Source organism: Pyrgilauda ruficollis, unplaced genomic scaffold (assembly GCF_017590135.1).
Source record: "Pyrgilauda ruficollis isolate IOZ18807 unplaced genomic scaffold, ASM1759013v1 scaffold186, whole genome shotgun sequence".
NCBI lineage: Eukaryota > Metazoa > Chordata > Aves > Passeriformes > Passeridae > Pyrgilauda > Pyrgilauda ruficollis.
In genome coordinates, this window is record NW_024517651.1 from 255991 (window position 1) to 276855 (window position 20865).

A 20865-nucleotide genomic window follows, 5' to 3' on the forward strand; every position below is an offset into this window, starting at 1 on the left:
CTGGCTCTTCCCGGCGGGCCCCGGCGGGCGGTGTGAGGGCCTGGGCAGGCCTGCGGAGCCGCCCGGGCTACGGACGGGGTGGCGGCGGTGGCACCGCCGGTGCTGTCCCGGCCTCTGCCGTCCCTCCCCGGCCCGGGCCGTCCCCGCGGGGCCTCAGCGCGGCGGGCCCGGGCGCTGCTCAGCCCTGCGGGGCCGCGCGGCCTCTCCGGCCCCGGCCGATCAGCAGATATAAATATCCAGCATCGGATTAAGCCAAGTAGGACGCGGTGAGGGCTCTTGGAGGAGGAGGCAGGAGGCCGCGGTGAGGGGCCGCGCTGTCCGACCTGGCTCCCCCGCAGTCCCGGCGCAGGTGAGTCCCTGCATCCCTTCGGGATGAAGCTGAAGAAGCAGGTGACAGTGTGTGGAGCTGCCATCTTCTGCGTGGCCGTCTTCTCCCTCTACTTGATGCTGGACCGGGTACAGCATGACCCCACACGACACCAGAGTGGGGGCAACTTCCCCAGGGTGAGTTTGAAGGGTCTGGGGTGAGTGAGAGGTGTCCTGGGGTGGCAAACAGGGACATTCAGACAGGGGAATTCATGGGGAGCCAGCCCTGGCTTCTGGGCATGAAGGTGCCAGGGCCAAGACTGGCTCCCCACAGCTGTGGGTGACCTCCTGCCCCTCGCTGTGCCCTCTGTGCCCCCAGAGCCAGATCTCGGTGCTACAGAACCGGATCGAGCAGCTGGAGCAGCTGCTGGAGGAGAACCATGAGATCATCAGCCACATTAAGGACTCGGTGCTGGAGCTGACAGCCCATGCAGAGGGGCAGCCGGCATTGCCCCAGCACCCCCTGAATGGCTCCTGGGTGCTCCCCCCTGAGAGTCGCCCAAGTTTCCTCTCTGTGTCCCCGCAAGACTGCCAGTTTGCTCCAGGGGGCAAAGGACAGAGCCCAGACCTGCAGGTGAGGGCCTGGTGCCTCTGCTAGCATATGAGGTGTTCCTACCTGGGTATGCATGGAGTCCTGGCCCTACTCTTTCAGGGGTCTTAGCACTGTCTCCTACCCACAGATGCTGGCTGTGTACTCCCTGCTGCCGTTTGATAACCAGGATGGTGGTGTCTGGAAGCAAGGCTTTGACATCACCTACGAGCCCAACGAATGGGACACAGAGCCTCTGCAGGTGTTTGTGGTGCCACACTCCCACAATGACCCAGGTGAGAGGCAGGGGTTGGCCCAGCTCCTGCTACCTGCTACCTGGCGGGGAAGCCTGGGTCCCCCACAGTGACCCTCACCTGTCCTGCCAGGCTGGATCAAGACTTTCGACAAGTACTACTATGACCAGACACAGCACATCCTCAACAGCATGGTGCTGAAGATGCAGGAGGACCCACGCCGGCGCTTCATCTGGTCTGAGATCTCCTTCTTTTCCAAGTGGTGGGACAACATCAGTGCCCAGAAGCGAGCTGCTGTGCGCAGGTAGGGCTGCCCACCTGGTCCCACTGCCCACCTAGCTCCCAGGCAGGCTGAGAGCATAGGGTGTGTGAGGGAACGGCTCTAGGGACTGGAAAACTGCCATGGGCCCTGCACTGCTCAGCATGGGGTGCCCTCAAACTGCCAGCAGCCTCCCAGTGCCATCAGATGTCAGAGCCACTGCCTTGTGAAGTGAGGTGGGAGAGACAGATCTTGCCCTGGGCCCCTCCCTGTGCTGATTGGACTGGGGAACTTGTGTGCAAGCCCAGGGCCCCATGGAATAGTGGGAGACCTGGAGAGCAGGTCTGTGTGGTGAGGCAGAGCCCCCTTGTCTGCCCCTTGCCCTGAGAGCATTGGGGATGGAGGACACAGTGGAGGGGGAGTGGGCTGTGGTTGGCATTGGGCTGTGGAGGGATGATTCTGCGTGGGGACAGCATGACAAGGGGGGAATGGCTGTGGGGGCTGCATGTAGACTGTAGGTGGCTCAGGGCAGGGGGACTCTGCAATGGACATGTGGCTCATGCAGGGCTCTGGTCACATCTTGGGTATCCCCCTGGCAGGCTGGTGGGCAATGGGCAGCTGGAGATGGTGACGGGCGGCTGGGTGATGCCTGATGAGGCTAATTCCCACTACTTCGCCATGATTGACCAGCTGATCGAGGGGCACCAGTGGCTGGAGAAGAACATTGGTGAGAGCCGGGCAGATGGTGGCTGGGGGCCTGCCTAATGCACTGCAGGCCTCCAGGTCCTGGCAGGACCCTCCTCACGGGAGGTGCTGCTGGCGCAGCAGGGGCTGACAGGTCTCTGTGCCCCCAGGTGTGACGCCGCGGTCGGGCTGGGCCGTAGACCCCTTCGGCTACAGCTCCACCATGCCCTACCTGCTGAAGCGCTCCAACCTGACAGCCATGCTCATCCAGCGCGTGCACTATGCCATCAAGAAGCACTTTGCTGCCACCCAGAACCTGGAGTTCATGTGGAGACAGACGTGGGGTGAGGGGCTGCCAGGAGGGGACTGCAGAGGGGCCATGTGGGGCAGGTGGCAGCAGGGAATGGCTACCAGCTGCTTTTCTGTGCGGATGAGCCAAGCACTGGGAGGCGATGTCTGTGCCCTGTGGGACAGCCTCAGGGTGACTTTCCACCTGCCCCTAAGTGCAGCAACACACTGGGGGAGGCTGCTGTGCTCCCTGTGCTCTGAGGTCTGCTCTGTCGGGCCACTGTCTTTGGGCCCCCCTGCTCAGGGACAGGCCAGGGAGAGCCATTGCTGGTGCTCACCTGTCCTTGGTTCCACAGATCCAGACACTAGCACCGACATCCTCTGCCACATGATGCCCTTCTACAGCTACGATGTGCCTCACACCTGTGGCCCGGACCCCAAGATTTGCTGCCAGTTTGACTTCAAGCGCTTGCCTGGAGGCCGGATCAACTGTCCCTGGAAGGTGCCTCCCCGCGCCATCACTGATGCGAACGTGGCAGAGCGGTGAGTGCAGCAGGGGCAGGGGCACGTGGCTCCCAGCCTTGTGGGCCATCAGGGGCCAGCCTCATGCCCTGGCCCCCACACAGAGCCCAGCTGCTGCTGGACCAGTACCGCAAGAAGTCCAAGCTGTACCGCAGCAAGGTGCTGCTGGTGCCCCTGGGAGATGACTTCCGCTATGACAAGCCACAGGAGTGGGATGCTCAGTTCCTCAACTACCAGCGCATCTTTGACTTTCTCAACTCTCGGCCTGACCTCCATGTCCAGGTATGTGTGGAGAGCTCTGTGGAGCTGCGGGCAGTAGACCATGGCAGAGCACAGCTGGAGGGGTGAACAGTCCTGTGAGGGGTGATAAGAGCCCCCACTGCAGGAGCCCCTGCTCAGGGCTGCACGTGCTCTCTTGCAGGCACAGTTTGGCACACTCTCTGACTACTTTGATGCCCTGTACAAGAAAGTGGGCATTGTGCCAGGGATGAGGCCACCCGGGTTCCCAGTTCTGACTGGGGATTTCTTCTCCTATGCGGACCGGGAGGATCACTACTGGACAGGATACTACACCTCCCGGCCTTTCTACAAGAGCCTGGACCGGGTGCTGGAGGCCCACCTCCGGTGAGGGGCAGTGGGCTGGTCCATGGGGCACAGGAGGTATGCGGGGGGCACGGGTGAGGGGTGGCCAGGCAGTATGTGGGAGCTCGACACCCAGCTGCCAACACACTGGACTGGTGCACAGAGTGCCAAACCCTCACTCAGTCCCAGGGCAGCGTGTGCCTTTGCCACCCCTCTCCCAGACCAGCCCCCCCAGTATTGCAGCACCAGGGTAGGGACCCTCAGTGACTCTGTCCCTGTGCAGGGGGGCAGAGATCCTGTACAGCCTGGCACTTGCCCACGCCCGCCGTGCCGGTGCCGATGGCAGGTACCCGCTCTCTGACTACGCCCTGCTGAGCAACGCCCGCCGCAACCTGGGCCTCTTCCAGCACCACGATGCCATCGCTGGCACTGCCAAGGAGGCTGTGGCCGCGGACTACGGAGTCCGGTGCGTGTGGGGACTCAGAGCCTGTCTCAGAGTGGGGCTGGTGGGCTCAGGGCTGGGAGAATGGCTGGATACGGGGATGTTGTGGGGAGCTCCTCCCTCTCATAGGGAGATAGAGAGGGTGGCTCACTCTGCCTCTGCCTAGGCTGCTCCAATCTCTCACCAACCTCAAGCGTGTCATCATCAATGCTGCGCACTACCTTGTGCTGGGGGACAAGGACACATACCACCACGACGCGGCTGCACCGTTCCTTGGCATGGTGAGCAGCACCAGCCCCTGGCTCCCTGCACTCGGGCACACTGTCCCCATGCCCCTGGGAGCAACCCTGTGCTGCAGAGGCCAAGAAGAGAGCCCAGATTGTGCCCATGTCCTTGGACCCAGCTGGCACGGGCATTGGACACACCCCAACTCTTTACTACTCTTCCCCAGGATGAGACACGCTCCAGCCAGGACTCTCTCCCAGAGAGAACAGTGGTCAAACTGGGCACCTCGCCTCGGTAGGGCCTCCTGCCTTGCTCTGGGGACTTAACGGGACTGTGGGGAGGCAGTGAGGGAGTACCTGTGAAGCTGTGGGTGGGTGCAGTGGATCTATAGGTAGTGTGGGGCATGGGACATCAGGGATGCTGTGAGGCTGGGATGCCAGCCCTGTGTTACCCCCCACAGGTTCCTGGTGGTGTTCAACCCGCTGGAGCAGGAGCGCCTGAGCGTGGTGCCAGTGCTGGTGGACTCCCCGCACGTGCGTGTGCTCTCCGAGGAGGGGCAGCCCCTGCCCTCCCAGCTCAGTGCAGTGTGGAACTTTGCCACTGATGTGGTGCCCAGTGTCTACCAGGTATGGGGTGCCCCACACCCACAGCCCATCTGTGCCAGCCTCCCATCCTGCACACTGCCCGAACACAGCGGCAGCCCTGCTCTGTCTCTGCCCCACAACAAGAGATCCCACAGCTGCCGAACCCCCAGGTCCCCATGCGTGTCCCTCCTCAGCAGAGGCCTCGCAATGCTGAGCAGGGTCTTTGCCCCACTGACCCCCAGTCATTCCCTAGACGGGGGGCTGGCTCAGGTCCCCATGCTGCCTGCAGGTGTCTGTCCTGGCCCGCCTGCCTGCGCTGGGGCTGCGTGTGCTGCAGCTGCACAAGTCCTTGGATGGCCACGCCACACCAAGGTCCTCCACGCGCCTGTACCTGCATGGCCGGGACGTGCCCGTGCGCAAGCCCGAGGCTGTGCCCCTGCGTGTCTTCCCGGCTGCTGCTGATGACTTCTGCCTGGAGAACCAGCACCTGCAGGCCTGCTTCTTGGGGCGCACGGGCCTGCTGCAGGTGAGTGCAGGGCTCCGACAGGGCGGGGGGTGGAGGAGAGGAGGGGTACATCCTGCTGCTTCATGCGCTTACTGCTGTGCCGGCACACACCTGCAGAGCCTGCGCCTGGCTGGGGAGGAGCAGGGGCACAGGGTGAGCAGCGAATTTCTCGTCTATGGCACCCGGACCTCCAAGGACAAAAGTGGGGCCTATCTCTTCCTGCCTGACGGCGAGGCCAAGGTACAGGGTCCACCTGTGGAAGCCAGCTGACAGCGGTGCCCGTAGGACTGTCCTCAGGCAGCAGCGTCAGCGCAGCTATTCCTCTCCCCAGCCCTATGCTCCCAAGGACCCCCCAGTGGTGCGGGTGATGGAGGGACCCCTCTTCTCAGAGGTTGCCAGCTACTACCAGCATGTCCAGACCGTGGTGCGGCTGTACAATGTACCAGGTGAGATCTTGAGGCTGTGCCAGGTGTTGCTGGCCTGGGGAACTGGGCCATGCTGCCCTTGGGGCTCAACCCTTCACTGCCTGCCCACAGGGGTAGAGGGTCTGTCCCTGGATGTGTCCTGTCTGGTGGACATCCGTGACCACATCAACAAGGAGCTGGCCCTGCGCTTTAGCACTGACATTGAGAGTGAAAACACCTTCTTCACAGACCTCAATGGTTTCCAGGTATGCAGCAGGCTAGGGAGGGACAGCAGCTGCCCACAGGGGGACAGTGCTCTGGAACCAGGCACTGTGGGATCCACCTCTGGCCACTGATCTCCGTCCCTTGGCAGATCCAGCTCCGCAGGTACCAGCAGAAGTTGCCGCTGCAGGCCAACTTCTACCCGATGCCTGCCATGGCCTACATCCAGGACATGCAGAGCCGCCTGACACTGCTCACAGCCCAGGCCCTGGGTGTCTCCAGCCTCCACAGCGGTGAGCTGGGGTCTGTGCCTTGGGGACCTGCAGTGGAGCTAGGGCTGTCCTCCCCAAGGGAAGCAGGGGAGGAGGGTGCTGCAGGCTGGGCAGGGTGCCCTGGTCCTGCTGTCACGGGGCTCTGTGCTGTGGGGTGTGGCCGGCGCCTGGTGGCAGGTAAAGCCCGGGCTGCAGGGACTTGTTCTCCACAGGCCAGCTGGAGGTGATCCTGGACCGGCGCCTCATGCAGGATGACAACCGGGGCCTGGGCCAGGGGCTGAAGGACAACAAGCGCACCTGCAACCGGTTCCGGCTCCTCCTGGAGCGCCGCAGCACTGCCAACAAGGTGCTGGCTGTGAGGCAGCAGGACGGGAGAGCCCAGCCCTGCCTTGGGATGGAGCAGGGTGGAGGCATTTGCAGAAAGCCGCTCGTGATGGGATGCGGTGTCCTCTCCCCTCTTGTCCCGTTGTGCTGGCACTGGGCAGGGATGGGCCTGGAGCAGGGGGCATGGGGAGAGCAGGAGGTGCAGTGGGGTCTGTCCCTGTGGAGCCACGTTTCCCTCATAATCACAGTGTTCTTGTCCAATCCCCTCGCTGCCCTCTATGCGTGTGCTGTGCCATCCAGAGCTCCGGCTTCTTTTCCAAACTGGTCTCCATGTTTAAAGCCTTGAGCTTCCCTGGCACCAGGACTGGCAGCCCTGAGGTAATGGCCAGCCTGGCCCTGCTGTCTCTCCCTGTCTTGTGCACTAGCTGCTAGCCACTAGTCTAGCCAGGCTTGTAGCAGGTCTGTAGCCTGACCATCAGCTAGCCGGGTCCTGTTTGGGTGCTGGGGCGGGGGGACCTGCCTGGGCAGGGCAGCTCTGTGTGCACTGTGCTGGCAGGTGCCCGCTCTCAAGGCACTGCTGGAATGGAGGTTCTTTGGGCCTTGCCCAGGCTCTGCCTGGCTTCCTGGGCTCACCCTTGACCCATGTGCTGTTTGGCAGGTGCAGGATGAGCGCCCCATCAGCTTCCCCTCCCTGCTGAGCCACATCACCTCTGTGCACCAGAATGCTGAGGCCTTGGTCATGCCAGTGGCATTGGAGAAGCCAGCCCTGCCAGCCCTGCGCTCCTTTGTGCCCCTTGCCACCACCCTTCCTTGCGACTTCCACATCCTCAACCTGCGGACGCTGCAGGCCGAGGTGAGCTACGGCCCGGGGCAGTGGGACTCTGGTGGGGGTCTTGTCCCTGCTGCCCCCAGTGTTGTGCCTCACACTCCAGCTCCCTGCAGGATGACTCACTACCATCAGCTGAGGCAGCACTGATCCTGCACCGCAAAGGCTTTGACTGCAGCCTCGAGGCCAAGAACCTGGGCTTCAACTGCACTACCAGCCAGGGCAAGGTAGGGCCAGGCTGCCCCCACACCTCCGCTGGCTCAGAGCTGGGCTGGGACCTCGGCATGGCAGTCATGGCACGTGTCAGGCTGTCCTGGGCACAGTGCTGCCCCAGGCATCACATCCTCACCTGGGCCTCCCCACTTCTTCCTCCTCTCTCCCCAGCTGGCTCTGGGAGGCCTGTTCCAGGGGTTGGAGCTGGGCTCCCTGCAGCCCACCTCATTGACACTGATGTACCCACTGGGCACAGCCTCCAACAGCACCAACATCCACCTGGACCCCATGGAAATTGCCACGTTCCGCATCCGCCTGGGGTAGCGTCCAGCAGGAGAGGAGTGGAGCGGCTGGACAGCAGAGGAGCAGCACCAGTGCAGCAGTGGAGTGGGGCCAGCAGTACTGTGGCGGGCACGGGCAGGAGGGGCCAGACTGGCAGAGGCTGCATTTTCTAATTTATTAGTTCCATGTTCTCAGATAGATTTTGGAATGAACTGCTGTGGCAGGGCTGGACCAGACGTTGCTGGGCACGGTGCCGGATGGGCCGAGCATGGCTGGGGAGGGCTGCAGGCTGGGCTCTGCTGCTGCTGGTGGGACAGACACCGCTGCCCTGCCACAGGCAGGCTGCCCAGGAGGGTGGCCACCCTGATGGCTGGGGCAGGGGCTCATGCAGGGCTCCCCCTGACTGGCGAGGCCAGCAGCTGCCTGGGGAAATGCTGTGGACTTGGGACTGACCTCTCCTGGAGCTCACAGGAAACACAAGGCTGTTTCCAAGGGCCGTGGTGTATGTGTGGTTTGTGGCTCTCACTCAGGGGAGTGGGAATGGTGTGCCATGGGGAGACAGGGCAGCACTCTGAGGCAGGTGGAGGCCAGCTTGAAGATCTGGCCAGGAGCCCCTGGCACCTGTGAGAGGCTGGTGGCATGGCCAGGCCCAGCTGTGCTTCGGGACAGGCAGTGCCTGGTGCTGGGCAGGAGCCAGGGGGATGGGAGTCAGTTCCTTGTGCAGGCAGCAGTGCCTGGGTGAAGCCTCCCCCAAACCCAGAGTGTTTAGCCCCTTTTCAGAGTGAGCCTGGTGGTCTGCTCTGCTGGAGCTGCAGTGGCTGAGTCGCAGCTAATTACAGCGTGTCACCAGAGCATCCTCCTGATTGCTGTGGCAACCATAGGCCATACTTCCTGCCCCCCTGGGGCTACTTACTGCCAACAGGTTCCAGCAGGGAGGGCATTGGGAAGGCCTGGGTGAGGTGGGGAACTGCCTCAGCTCTGGCTTGGTTGGGTTGGACTGGATGAGCTTAGAGGTCTTTTCCAACCTAAATGATTCTGTGATTCCACGATTCCTGCACAACCCCCAGCACATCCACATCCCAAGGGTTTGGCCCCTAGAAGCTAAGCACCTCGCAGTGCTTGCCCTGTGCCCTGGCCTGGTCCAGTGTCCTTTCAAGGACTCCCAGGATGGGTCCAGGTGCCCAACTGGGGCCCTACACACGGCAGCTGGTGCCTTGCATCCAGCTGGGAAAGGAGCCTGCCATCCTGCTCCTGGCCCCAGAAGCTCATTACTGATGCTCCCGCCTCCAGCCCGGTCCCTGTGGACAGAGGAGTGCAGGAGGCTCTAATGGCTCTGAGCGGCTCTTGGTGGAGGCTGCGATGGAGGCGGGAGCAGGAGGGGCTGTGGTTTCTGCCTCCACTGGAGCCAGAACTGCCTCTGCCCAGGGCTGGCCGGGAAGATGCTGCATGGGCACCTGCTCCAGCTGCTCCTTACCGTGGCTCTGTTCCCCAGCATCTTTGGGACAGGTACAGCCCCATTCCCGCCCCTCCTGTGCCTGAACCCAGCCCTGATGGGGCCTTGTCCCTTGAGGGTTGCTCCCCGACAGCCCGGAACGGAGGTGGGGGCGTGTGCTGGGAGGCAGGGGTCTGCAGTGAGAGGTGGTGCTCCACACTGGGGACGGTGGCCCAGGTGTGGTGGTGCTGGGGTTACTCCCACTGCAGCACATCTGTGGGGTCTAAGTGCTGTCCCCACAGGGGACGTAGGGAGGGGGTTCAGCAGGGGGCTGGGGGCTGACCTGATGTCCTGGGCGCTTTCCCCTCCTCTCTGCCACCATCACCGCCCTTGCTGCCCACGTTTGCCCTTGCCGAGGCCTCGGTGAGCACTGGAGGTCACGGCGTGCACAGGGCGGTGCCAGGGGGAGCTCTGCTCAGCCACTGCTGCCTCGTGGGGTGTAGCCCACTCTGAGGGCTGAGCCGGGGTGCCTTGTACCCTGTGAGCCAGGCTCCCTGGGACCGGTGAGCCCTGAGCCTAGCCCAGCCCTGCTGACAGACCGTGTCGCTGGGGCTGGCAGCCTGTCCTACACGCCCTGCACAGTTTCCGTGGTCCCCGCAGTGGGGACTTGTTCCCTGCCCTCTGCAATGCCCTGCTCCCCGCTGCAGTCCTGGTGCAGAACCTGCACCTCTGCGAGGGCTACGTGGGCCCTGATGGCCGCTCCCACCCCGGCTTCTACTGCCCGCGGCTGACGGACCCCCCCGGCCACCGCTACTGCTGCCAGCCCGGCCTGGACGCCCTCAAGTTCTGCTGCTCTCAGCTGGCCCTGGAAGCCCTCACTGGAGTGAACCTCTCCAGCCTGGCTAGCCCCGGTCTGCTCCGGTGAGCAGGGCTGCAGCTGGCTGTGCTGCTGCGGAAGGGGCCCTGGGGTTCCTGGCACACCCCAGGGGCTTCTGCTGGCTGCTGGGGCAGGGGCTGTGGTATCCTCTGGGGCCCTCCCCAGCACCGCTGCGCCGGGAGGGTCCCGGCTGCCCCCTCCTGAAGTGCCGCACCCCGCAGGAACCCGCTGGCCCTGCCTTTCGTGGGGCTCTATGCGCTCCTTGTCCTCCTGCTGATGGCCATCGACCTCTGCCACTTCTGCTGGACCCGACGGTGCCACCTGAGCCGCCTGCTGCCCTGTGCCTGTCGCGGGCCCCGCGGAGCCCCGCGGGGACACCCGGCCCGCAGCCGGCCCTCCCGCGGAGCCCCCGGACCGGCGCGCCCCAGCCAGGGCTGCTGAGGGGCGGCCACGGGCAGGGCAGGGGGACACGGGGGGCTGGCACCGGGGTGCCGCGGGACATGGGGGGAGCACTCACATCCCGGGGTGCAGCACGGGGGACACTCGCACTGCGGGGTTCGTACGGGGTTAGTAGGGGGGGACACTCGCACTGCGGGGTTCGTACGGGGTTAGTAGGGGGGGACACTCGCACTGCGGGGTTCGTACGGGGGTCACTCGCTCTCTGGGGTTAGTACGGGGCTGTACCGGGACACTCGCTCTCTGGGGTTAGTACGGGGCGGTACCGGGACACTCGCTCTCCGGGGTTAGTACGGGGCTGTACCGGGACACTCGCTCTCTGGGGTTAGTACGGGGCGGTACCGGGACACTCGCTCTCCGGGGTGCGGCGGGAGGGTGCGGGGGACACGCGGGTCACACACGAGGCTGCCGCGCTCGGCGCTGGCACCGCCGGGCCGCGGGGCGGCGCTGCACGCCCGGACTCGCCCGCCTCCGGCCGCGCCCCGTCACGTGACAAGGGCGGTGGCGTCAGGGTTCCCCCGGCGATCGGCGGTGACGTCACGGGCGCGGCGCGATGGAGGAGCCGGTGAGCGGAGCCGGGCGGGACCGGGATGGGCGGGTCCTTGTCCCCGGGGGGCTCTGTCGCGGGTGTCCCTGTCCCGGGGGGGTCCCTGTCCCGGCGTGTCCCTGTCCGAGGGATCCCTGTATCCCTGTCCTGGGGTCCGTGCGGGGCCCAGGGCTGTGTCCCAGCCGGTGCTCCTCGGCAGGTGACGGCGGAGCAGCTTCGGGCGCGGGGTAACGCGCTGTTCCAGGCGGGGGATCCCGCAGCCGCCCTCGCTGCCTACACGGAGGCTTTGAGCCTGAGCGACGCCGTGTCGGAGCGCGCCGTGCTGCACCGGAACCGGGCCGCGTGTTACCTGAAGCTGGTGAGCGCTGGGCGGGGGCGGCCCCGCGGCCTGCCGGAACCTGCCCGGCCTGCCGGGGCTGTTCCCAGGCAGTCACAGTGTCTGATCTCTTGCAGGGAATCTGTGTCTGGGGCAGGGGGTGAACACGAGGAACTTTAGGGGCTTGAGTAGACCAGAAGTGCCTGAAAAGCACCGGGAGCTGTAGAGCTCCCTGGACACTCTCTGAGGGTTTTATTCTGGGAAGGACGGGGTGTCCCACTGTGCTGGCTCACTGCCTCCAGGGATGCTGTTCCCATCCCATCCCCAGGCCCCAAAGTCAGGGGTGTGGGGTGTGTGGGGCTTGTGCCAGCAGTGCTCAGGCATTTTTCTCTCCTGTCTCTCCACAGGAGGATTACACCAAGGCAGAGGCTGATGCCACTAAAGGTACTGTCGGTGGGGCGGGGGGAGCAGCCTCTGTGCTGCCCGTGGGGCAGGGGGCGGGCCGTGGGCGCTGTGACTGACCCCTGTGCGCAGCCATCGAGGCTGACGGCCGGGACGTGAAGGCGCTGTTCCGCCGCAGCCAGGCGCTGCAGCAGCTGGGCCGCCTGGACCAGGCCGTCAGCGACCTGCAGCGCTGCGTCAGCCTGGAGCCCAGGAACAAGGCCTTCCACGAGGCCCTGCGCGCCCTGGGCAGCAGCATGCATGAGAAGGTCAGCAGGGCGCAGGGGGGGCTGCAGCCCGCTCTGGCTGTGGGTGGCCGGGGAAGGCGGGGAGGACTGAGCCACTCTTTCTGCTCTGTTGCAGATGAAGGCCATGTCCTGCACGGACTCGAAAGTAGAGCAGATGTTCCAGATCTTGCTGGATCTCGAAGAAAAGGATGCGGAAAAGAAGCAGAAAGTCTGAGCTCAGGGAGTGGGGCGCGGTGCTGTGGCTGGGAGGAGAGGAGGGGGGGATTGTTCTGTTGCTGCTGGCCAGCAAGTGACTGAGTGGTGCTGCCTGGGCAGGCCGGGCTCGCTGCCCGCAGAATGCTCCCCAAGACAGGGGTGGAGGGTGGGTGCGTGCAGCTGCTAGCAGTTCCTTGTGCAGTGTGCTGCTGTGACCCAGACAGAACTCTCCTTTCCCAGGCTGCGCAGAACTTGATTGTGCTGGCACGAGAAGAAGCTGGAGCAGAGAAAATCTTCCAGAGTGACGGTGTGCGGCTGCTGCTGCAGCTGCTGGACACGGCCAAGGCTGACCTGATGCTGGCAGCCCTGCGCACGCTGGTGGGGCTGTGCTCCGGCCACCGCTCGCGGGTAGGTCCCACCCTGCCCCACCATCCCCTGGGCCCCGGGGAAAGCCTGCTGGGCAGGCTACAAAGGCTCACACGGGGGAGCTCTGAGCTCACCTGCCAGGCCTGACCTTGTGAGAGGAAACCATCGTGATAAGGGGCTGGGGAATGGCAAGGGTTCCCCAAGGCCTCTGGAAGACAGGTGTGCCTGCACCTGCAGACCACGGCCATCTTGGCGGAACTGGGGGCTCCCCGCCTTGCGGCGGTGTTGGGTGTGGAGCACGAGCAGGTGTCCCTGGCTGCCTGCAACCTGCTGCACGTGATGTTCGACTCCCTGAAGGAGGGGCTGCAGAAAGACTTCCGCGGGAAGGAGGATGCAGTGGTGCTGGGTGAGTGTGGGCTGCCCTGGCTGGCTGTTGTACAGGGAGAGCCCCAGGTAGGTGCAGAGGTGCCACAGGGTTTTTTGCTGCTGCCCTGTCACTGCTCCCTGCAGCAAAGCTGGGCTCTGATCCAGGGTTAACAGGAGGCTGAAGCCCCTGGTCATGGCAGCATCTCTGCCAGCTGTGCCACGGTGGGGGTGAGGCCATGCCCAGGGTGCTGACTGCTGGGGACTCTTTTTTGGAAGATTCCTCCAGGGACCTGAAATTGCTGATCAAGCACCTCCTGGAGCTGCTAGTGCTGGAAGGGGCCTCAGCGCATGGCCGTGACAACGCTCTCAACCTGCTCATCAAGGTGGTGCCCAGGAAGTCACCAAAGGAGACCAACAACAGTCTGAGCCTCTGGGTGATTGATCAGGGTTAGTGGAATGACTAGCACTGTCCTGCTGGGGCATTGTGCTCCACTGCCCCAGCTCTGCACATGCCACTGCGCCCCTCACTGGGCTGTCTGACCTTTCCCAGGCCTGAAGAAAATCCTGGAGGTGGGCAGCACAGTGTGTGGCAGCTTGGGCAGCCTGCCTGTGACAGAGAACAGCCGGATGAGCACCTCTGTTCTGCTCAGCAAACTGTATGAGGACCTGAAGTGTGATGCCGAGAGGGAAAACTTCCACCGTCTGTGTGAGGACTATGTGAGGTGAGCCAGGCTGTCCTGGGAGTGATGGGGCTTTTGTCACCTGAAGCCTGGCAGTACCTGCCGCCCTCAGTGCTAAAGCTGAGTGGGGACCTGCCGTGGGGGAGGTTCAGCAGGTGGGGCAGGAAGAAGCAGGTGGATCATCCTGACCCTTTCTGGTGGTCTTTCCCTGAAGGAGCTGGTTCGAGGGGCACGAGCTGCCGGGAAAGCTGCGGGCCATTCAGACAGTGTCGTGCCTGCTGCAGGGTCCCTCGGATGCAGGGAACAGGGTGCTGGAGCTGGAGGGGATCATGGACAGCGTGCTGTCCCTCTGTGCCTCTGTGTGTGAGGCCCACCAGCTGGTGGCCGTGGAGGCGCTGATCCACGCGGCCGACAAGGCCAAGCGCGCCTCCTTCATCACGGCCAACGGCGTCAACCTGCTCAAGGAGATCTACAAGCACAGCGAGAGGGACAGCATCCGCATCCGTGCCCTCGTGGTGAGCACGCGGCCACAGGGTGTGACAGAGCCCTGGGGTGGGCGGTGGGGTGGGACCACAGCGCTGCTCCCCACTGCCGTGGGTCCAGGAGACACATCAGGTGGCCCACATCCATTCCTGCTCCCACACTCTGTTCCTGGCTGCAGGGGCTCTGCAAGCTGGGATCTGCAGGAGGCACGGACTTCAGCATGAAGCAGTTTGCTGAGGGATCCACCATGAAGCTGGCCAAGCAGTGCCGCAAGTGAGCGGGGCCAGGTGTGGGGGGTGGGCAGGGTGCCTCACAGCTGGGCTCCCTGCAGCTGGGCTGTCCACAGCCCCCCAGCCAGCTCAGGGACCTCTCTCCCAGGTGGCTCTGCAACGAGGCGATCGATGCGGGCACGCGGCGCTGGGCTGTGGAGGGCCTGGCCTACCTCACCTTCGATGCAGATGTCAAGGAGGAGTTTGTGGAGGACAAGGCAGCAATGCAGGCCATGTTCCAGCTGGCCAAGGTGCATAGCAAGAGCTGTGGGGTGGACACCCTGGCACCAGGGAAATGTGCTGGAGCAGGTGTGGGGCTCATGCTCTGGGGGGGATGTGTGGGAGAGGCTGGGTGGGTTCCAGTCCTGGCTGCTCCTCCCTGCTGTGAGTGTGACGGGTGCCCACTGTCGCCACAGTCAGAGGACAGGAGTGTGCTCTATGCTGTTGCCTCCACGCTGGTGAACTGTACCAACAGCTATGACCACGAGGAGCCGGACCCACAGATGCTGGAGCTGGCCAAGTATGCCAAGCAGCACATCCCGGAGCAGCACCCCAAGGTGAGCAGGGCATGGCCGTGCTTAGGAGGAGAGCGGGTGGGTGGGACACAGCCTGGGGTGCCAGGTGTGGACACGGTGTCCTTGAGGCCCACAGGGTGGGGTTGGGCACCTGACCAGGTGCTCCTGAGCCAAGCGTGGCCCTGGCTGTGGACAGGACAAGCCGGAGTTCGTGAAGCGGCGGGTGCGGAAGCTGCTGGTGGCTGGAGTGGTGTCGGCTCTGGCCTGCATGGTGAAGAGCGAGAACCCGGCGCTCACCAGCTCCTGCCGGGAGCTGATCTCCAGGTGCGCACGTGCCGGGCACAGCGGGGAGCTGGGTTCCCAGACTGCTGGCATCCTGTTGGTGAACTTAACGTGCCTGTGGTGAAGGACAGCTCCTGGACAGTAGGGAGGATGTCCAGCAGGAGTCTGGTGCGGCCTGGTGTGACTGTCTGAGTGCTGGAACTAGTCCCTCTTGGTCCCTAGAGTGTTCCTGGCACTGGTGGAGGAGGCAGAAGACCGGGGTGGTGTGGTTGCTCAGGGAGGAGGCAAGGTGAGAGCATGGACCCCGCTGTGCTTCTGCGCTGCCCTGCTCCGGGGCGAGCTGGGCTCTGTGGTTTAGCAGGGCTGCACTGGCTCCCTTGGAGGTGAGGCTGGGGAAAGCTGTGGCTGCCCTGGGTGCTGTGGCCTTGGCTGCAGGACAAGCTGCTGTTTCTGCCCCCAGGCTCTGATCCCCCTGTCCCTGGAGGGCACTGAGGTGGGGCAGACCAAGGCAGCACAGGCCCTAGCAAAGATCACCATCACCTCCAACCCGGAGATGGCATTCCCTGGGGAGCGGGTGAGTGCTGGGGCTGGGGGTTGGGTCTGCCAGGCAGGGGCTCAGGTGGGAGCAGCAGTGGGCATTGACTCACTCCCATGTGTTCTGTCTCCCCAGATCTATGAGGTGGTGCGGCCCCTGGTCAGCCTCCTGCACCTGCAGCGCACGGGTCTGGAGAACTTTGAGGGACTGATGGCCTTGACCAACCTGGCTGGCATCAGCGAGAGGCTGCGGTAGGGATGGGGGAGCAGGGCCCCTGGCTGTCCCCCTGGGCCTGGCGGGCTGCCCTGGCAGGGAGTGCTCACTGCCCGCTTGCCTCGCAGGCAGAAGATCCTGAAAGAGCGGGCCGTGCCCATGATTGAGGGGTACATGTTTGAGGAGCACGAGCTGATCCGGCTAGCCGCGACTGAGTGCATGTGCAACATGGCCATGAGCAAGGAGGTGAAGGCTGGGATGGGCTGGGGTCTGTGCTGGGCTGCTGGACCACCGCACCCCCCTGATCCCTCCTCTTTCCCCTGTGCAGGTGCAGGAGATGTTCCTGGCTGAGGGCAGCGACCGGCTGAAGCTGATGGTCCTGTACAGTGGGGAGGAGGACGAGAAGCTGCGGCGGGCAGCCTCGGGGACCCTGGCCATGCTGACTAGCCTGCATCCCGCCATCTGCAAGCGGATTCCCCAGGTGGTGAGTGCACCCTGACACAGCACCCTGTGTCCCATATTCCCTCCCTGCGGTGGCCTGGAGCTCTGGCCCCAGAAGACAGGGCAGCCTGCTGTGACTTGGACCCAGCTCTGGGATGGGGCTGTAGCGGGGGAGCTGGGACCCTTCTCTCGGGGTCCGTGATGATGTTGGCCCCACTCCCCTGCAGACGGTGCACTGGCTGGAGATCCTGCAGGCCCTGCTGCTGAGCCCCAGCGCGGAGCTGCAGCACCGTGGCGCCGTGGTGGTGATGAACATGATGGCAGCTGCTCGGGAGGTGGCCGAGCAGCTCATCGCCAGCGAGATGCTGGAGATCCTCTCTGTGCTTGCCAAGGACAAGGACAAGCCGCGGGTGGCCCAGGCGGCCCAGGAGAGCCTGGCACACGCAGTGGCTTACGGCCTCATCAAGCCCAATCCTGGCCACGCCTGAGGCCCGCGGGGCTCGCTCGCTCGCACGCTGCACACGCTGACTCAGGGCGGCCCTGGCGGGCCCGGCTGCACGCGGAGCTGGCTCAGCACTGCCCGGGGCGGGGCCGCCCGGTGCCCCGGGGCGAGGGGAGGACAGGGCTTGCCGCCGCCTTTGCCACCGTCTGCCTTAGCCGGGAGGGCCGAGCCGGGGCGGGACCGCCGCCCGGTAACACTAAAGCTACTCTTGGACCACGGCCCGGCCTCTGTCCGTCTGTCCGTCCGTCCCTCCGCCGTCACGTCCGCCCCTCCGCCGTCACGTCCGCTCCCTCCTCTCCCGGTTCCGCCCCAGCCATGGCGGCGCCCGCTTGCGTTTGGCTCGCGTTCGGGTTCAGCCCCGAAGAGGCGGCCGGGGAGCCGGGCCCGGGCCCGGGCCCGTGGCGGCTGGAGGCGGGCCCCGAGGGCATCTCCCGCGTGTGGCCCGCCTGGAGCTACGTGGTCGTGGAGACCGGTGAGCGCCCCCGGAGCCCCGGTCCCGTCCCGCCCGTGCCCGCTTACCCTTGCCGCGCCCCGGGATGGCGGGTCCCGTTCCCACCGTGCGCTGCCGCGCCGGTCGCGTCGGTTCGTCTTGCCCGCCCCTTCCCCTGACGCCGGTTCCCCCGGGATGGGACCCCCAGACCTCCCACCGCTCCGGTTCCCCCGGGATGGGACCCCCCAGCCCTCCCACCGCGCCGGTTCCCCCGGGGTGCCCCTCGCTGGTCCCCCGGTGACGTTCCCGTCCCGTGCCCCCAGACCCGCGGGCTGTCCCCGTCCCGTGCCCCGGGCTGTCCCCAGCGCCGGTCGCTGAGCTGCCGCCGCGGCAGGCGCGGGGCTGGAGGTGCGGAGCGCGGGGCAGCGGCGGCGGCTGCCGGGCTGGGCCGAGGCGCTGCCGTCCGAGACGCACCTGGTGCTGCGGGGCGCGGCGGCGAGCCCCGCCGGCCGCTGCCGCTGCTGCCCGGCGGCTTCGCCACGCCGCGGCCGCCGTTCTTCACCGCGCTGCCCTCCGGCCTGCGGGCCCGGCGGCTGGCTCTGGGCACGGAGCACGCCCTAGCGCTGGGCGCCGCCGGGGAGGTCTTTACCTGGGGCGGTGGCAGGTGAGCAGGGGCTGTGGGGACACAGGGGTGCCGGAGAGGGACGGCAGCGGGTGGGCCTTCAGAGCTCCGGGACAAGCGCTGTGGTGGGATGGAGAGAGAATGACGGGGATGCAGAAGGGATGTGGGGAATATGGGGAGCCTTTGAGGGGAGCGCAGGTGAGGGGGTGTGGGAATGAGGGGCTGAGCCCCCATTAGCCTGCGCACACTGCCTGGCGCCGGGATATGCCTCCTGACTTTCCCGTGGGGTGCGCTTGGGAATGTTACGTTACAGCTGGGAGAAGTGTTGGGGTACCAGCATATTGGGGTACCAGCTGCAGGTGCCCAGTGCTCACCCACATGCTGATGGGATCCGTCCCTCACCACAGCCGGCTCCCCCCAGCACAGGTATCCCAAATCGTGGTTTCTCTTGGGGGGTGCTGGCCTCACCGTGCCCCTTTCCCGCTGGGTCCACCCTCGCTGGCCCCATGGGCAGCCCTGTCTCCTCTCTGAGTGCTGGGTCTCTGGCTACTGACTCTGGCCCCTGGCCTGACTTTTGGCCCCCTCAGGGCAGTCTCCGAGGACGCTTGGGTCTCTGTAGGACCGTCAGGGTCCCTGCTCTGTCCCTGCTCCTCTGTAACTTGCCGCACAACACCAGGTGGCAGCAAAGCCCCTGTGTTTCTGAACTGGAGATTGAGTCCATCGGTCTGTGACAGTTCGGTGCCCGGTCCCTCTGGTGCAGCCTGTGGGAGGGGAGTGAACCCCTTGGGAAAAGCCTCCAGCCCCAGCACCCTGTGTCGCCTGCCAGCAGCTGAACTTGGGTGCATTTAACAGCTGGTGGCACTGCTCAGTTTATTCTCACAAAGGTGTTTCTTCTTGTATTTGTTTTGGTTTAGGTAAATTTTGGGAGGAAATTTCTGAGTGGGGTTCTTTTAGAAAGTAAATTCAAGTGCCCCCTCCCCTAAATTGGTTTGGAGAAAGATTTCTTCGTAGAAAAGTGGAAAATACCTGTTTATTTAATAAGCAAAGAATTCACAAGTATTAAAAATGAATAATACTAAACAAAAAAAATGTTGCTGTTCTGAAGAAATGGCAAATTTAGAAAGTTTTTTTTGTGAGGTCTAGGTTGGCTTGCTTAGTCTTTTATCAGTCTTTCTGGTTTTGGAATGCAGCATCCTAGGCTTTGGGGGGTTATAGGTGTGGTGTTCTGCGGGGGTCAGGGGTGAGAAAGCTATCTCAGGAATGCCCTGGGAAAGCACCTTTGTTGTCTAAGTCAGGAGAAATTCATTCCTTTCCCATGGTTCGAATGCTGTACTCCCACTCATTCTGTACCCTTGGTATCTTTCAGTGGTTACTCCTCTGAAAACTTTTCCTCCCCCATGCCCCTCGACGTGCAGCTGTGCACAAAAACTGTCACTTTCCCTAAAGACGGGGCCCTGTGCGTCCCTGCAGGCACGGGCAGCTGGGCCACGGGCTGCTGGAGTCCGAGCTGCAGCCGCGGCTGGTGGAGGCGCTGGCCGGGGTGCCCATGCGGGCGGCGGCGGCCGGCGGGTGGCATTCGGCCAGCGTCAGCGGTAAGGGGCTGGGCTGGGGCTGCCAGCTGGCCGTGCTGGCGGCACCTGGCTCGGGGAGCGTGGGCTGTTGGTGTCCCTGGAGCACCCGGTGCTGCCAGCGAGCGCGGCCCAGGGCTCAGCTCTGCCCCGTGTGCTTTACCCCGCCGCACAGAGGCAGGAGACCTGTACGTGTGGGGCTGGAACGAGTCGGGGCAGCTGGCTCTGCCCTCCAAAGCGCTGGCAGAGGAGCGAGCACGAGATGAGGACACGGGCACGGGTGAGTGCTGCTGGCCAGGCTGAGGGCAGGGGGGCCGGGTTCCTGCACAGCCCCAGCAGCTCAGTGCAGTGCGGTTCAGCCTGTGAGCAATGCTGCTGTCACCTCCTCTGCAGGGAGCACCGAGCTGATGGCCTGCCGGGAGCAGTTGGCTGCCCAGGATGCTGCATTCATCTCCATCCAGGCGTTCCCAGCACTGCTGGACCTGCCACAGGACCTGGAGGTCAGCACGGTCAGCTGTGGCTCCCGACACACAGCGGCTGTCACACGTGAGTGTCCCACGGGGCAGGGGTGCTGAGAGGTGCCGGGGCTCACCGGGACCTCAGCAGGACTGTGGGGGCTGGAGCTCACCGGGTGCTGCCTGATGGTGCTGTCTCTGCTGCAGGAGGCGGGGAGCTCTACACCTGGGGCTGGGGTAAGTGGCACCTCTGCTTTGGGGCTGTACAACCTCCCCAGGGGCAGCTTCTGGTTCCTGTTCTCTTGCCCTTGGCTCTCCTGTCACTGTAGGAGTTCTGTCTATGCTGGGGCTCTTGTGTTCCCTCCCTCCCTCCCCACAAACACCAGAGCAATTCCCTGTGAGACCCCAGGGCCACGTTATGTCACGGCTGTGTGTCTGCAGGTAAATACGGACAGCTGGGACACGGGAACAGCATCAGCTCTGACCAGGCACGCCGCGTGGAGCAGCTGGTGGCCAGGGGGCTGCGGGTGGAGGAGGTGGTGTGTGGGCCCTGGACCACCTATGTGCGCGTGCGGGAGCCGTGAGGGCCCAGGAGCCGTGGGGGCTGCCAGATGGGGACGAGGGCAGGCTCTGCCCCGCAGGACCAGCTCCACTCTGTGCTCAGGCCAGGGCAGGCAGACCCTGCGGCACAGGATGGGGCTGGGTTTAGCCCACAATGACCTGACTCACAGGCTGGCGTGGGGCTGCAGCTGCATCAGGGCCAGGGGCACGCTGGGACGGGCTGGATGTGTTTATTAAATTCAGATTTCCATAAGGGCTGCAGTGTTGGTGTGTGCGAGACAT

The 20865-nt window shown here is 64.5% G+C and overlaps 4 protein-coding genes across 7 annotated transcripts; all 4 read left to right on the forward strand.

Moving 5' to 3' along the window:
• Positions 1–6: 6 nt before the first annotated feature.
• Positions 7–8277, forward strand: MAN2A2 (mannosidase alpha class 2A member 2). 3 transcript variants are annotated; one of them, XM_041465037.1, is made up of 23 exons: positions 7–504; positions 686–940; positions 1047–1191; positions 1282–1453; positions 2008–2135; positions 2263–2436; positions 2737–2923; positions 3007–3184; positions 3324–3526; positions 3768–3950; positions 4093–4207; positions 4378–4445; positions 4612–4777; positions 5025–5261; positions 5358–5480; positions 5572–5686; positions 5777–5910; positions 6018–6159; positions 6351–6484; positions 6763–6840; positions 7121–7315; positions 7405–7515; positions 7673–8277. In XM_041465037.1, exons 1-23 carry the CDS (start codon positions 373–375, stop codon positions 7823–7825), a joined length of 3528 nt encoding a protein of 1175 aa, XP_041320971.1. In that variant the 5' UTR covers positions 7–372; the 3' UTR covers positions 7826–8277. The 3 variants fall into 3 exon arrangements, with proteins under 3 accessions (XP_041320971.1, XP_041320969.1, XP_041320970.1); XM_041465035.1 differs by lacking the exon at positions 6763–6840 and having other exon boundaries at positions 4989–5261; XM_041465036.1 differs by lacking the exon at positions 6763–6840.
• A 56-nt stretch (positions 8278–8333) lies between these two features.
• Positions 8334–10533, forward strand: LOC121352250 (protein shisa-like-1). Its single transcript, XM_041465042.1, has 4 exons — positions 8334–8406; positions 8706–8737; positions 9796–10136; positions 10314–10533. The coding sequence occupies exons 1-4, from the start codon at positions 8334–8336 to the stop codon at positions 10531–10533; spliced, it is 666 nt and encodes a 221-aa protein (XP_041320976.1).
• A 273-nt stretch (positions 10534–10806) lies between these two features.
• UNC45A (unc-45 myosin chaperone A) lies at positions 10807–17165 on the forward strand. Of its 2 annotated transcripts, none has more exons than XM_041465013.1 (20): positions 10807–11113; positions 11295–11453; positions 11819–11855; positions 11946–12121; positions 12216–12308; positions 12536–12703; positions 12899–13067; positions 13304–13474; positions 13578–13749; positions 13922–14222; positions 14369–14459; positions 14569–14710; positions 14935–15016; positions 15171–15298; positions 15479–15545; positions 15717–15830; positions 15927–16042; positions 16133–16250; positions 16333–16488; positions 16673–17165. In XM_041465013.1, the coding sequence occupies exons 1-20, from the start codon at positions 11102–11104 to the stop codon at positions 16931–16933; spliced, it is 2733 nt and encodes a 910-aa protein (XP_041320947.1). In that variant the 5' UTR covers positions 10807–11101; the 3' UTR covers positions 16934–17165. The 2 variants fall into 2 exon arrangements, with proteins under 2 accessions (XP_041320947.1, XP_041320946.1); XM_041465012.1 differs by having other exon boundaries at positions 10813–11113; positions 14369–14463; positions 14876–15016.
• RCCD1 (RCC1 domain containing 1) lies at positions 17166–20833 on the forward strand. The gene is given in 8 exon segments (XM_041465026.1): positions 17166–17419; positions 17772–17870; positions 17873–18041; positions 19470–19591; positions 19743–19847; positions 19961–20113; positions 20230–20259; positions 20464–20833. Coding segments are annotated over 8 exon segments (978 nt in total). The 5' UTR covers positions 17166–17262; the 3' UTR covers positions 20607–20833.
• Positions 20834–20865: the final 32 nt, after the last annotated feature.

Coding starts and splice junctions, on each gene's coding strand:
- MAN2A2 (XM_041465037.1), top strand. CDS start 373: ATGAAGCTGAAGAAGCAGGTGACAGTGTGTGGAGCTGCCATCTTCTGC. Junction 5,262..5,357: donor GGCGCACGGGCCTGCTGCAG/GTGAGTGCAGGG, acceptor ACACACCTGCAG/AGCCTGCGCCTGGCTGGGGA. Junction 6,160..6,350: donor TGTCTCCAGCCTCCACAGCG/GTGAGCTGGGGT, acceptor TGTTCTCCACAG/GCCAGCTGGAGGTGATCCTG.
- LOC121352250 (XM_041465042.1), top strand. CDS start 8,334: ATGGGGAGACAGGGCAGCACTCTGAGGCAGGTGGAGGCCAGCTTGAAG. Junction 8,738..9,795: donor AGGGCATTGGGAAGGCCTGG/GTGAGGTGGGGA, acceptor CCCTGAGCCTAG/CCCAGCCCTGCTGACAGACC. Junction 10,137..10,313: donor GCTAGCCCCGGTCTGCTCCG/GTGAGCAGGGCT, acceptor CGCACCCCGCAG/GAACCCGCTGGCCCTGCCTT.
- UNC45A (XM_041465012.1), top strand. Junction 11,856..11,945: donor AGAGGCTGATGCCACTAAAG/GTACTGTCGGTG, acceptor CCCTGTGCGCAG/CCATCGAGGCTGACGGCCGG. Junction 15,017..15,170: donor TCCCGGAGCAGCACCCCAAG/GTGAGCAGGGCA, acceptor GGCTGTGGACAG/GACAAGCCGGAGTTCGTGAA.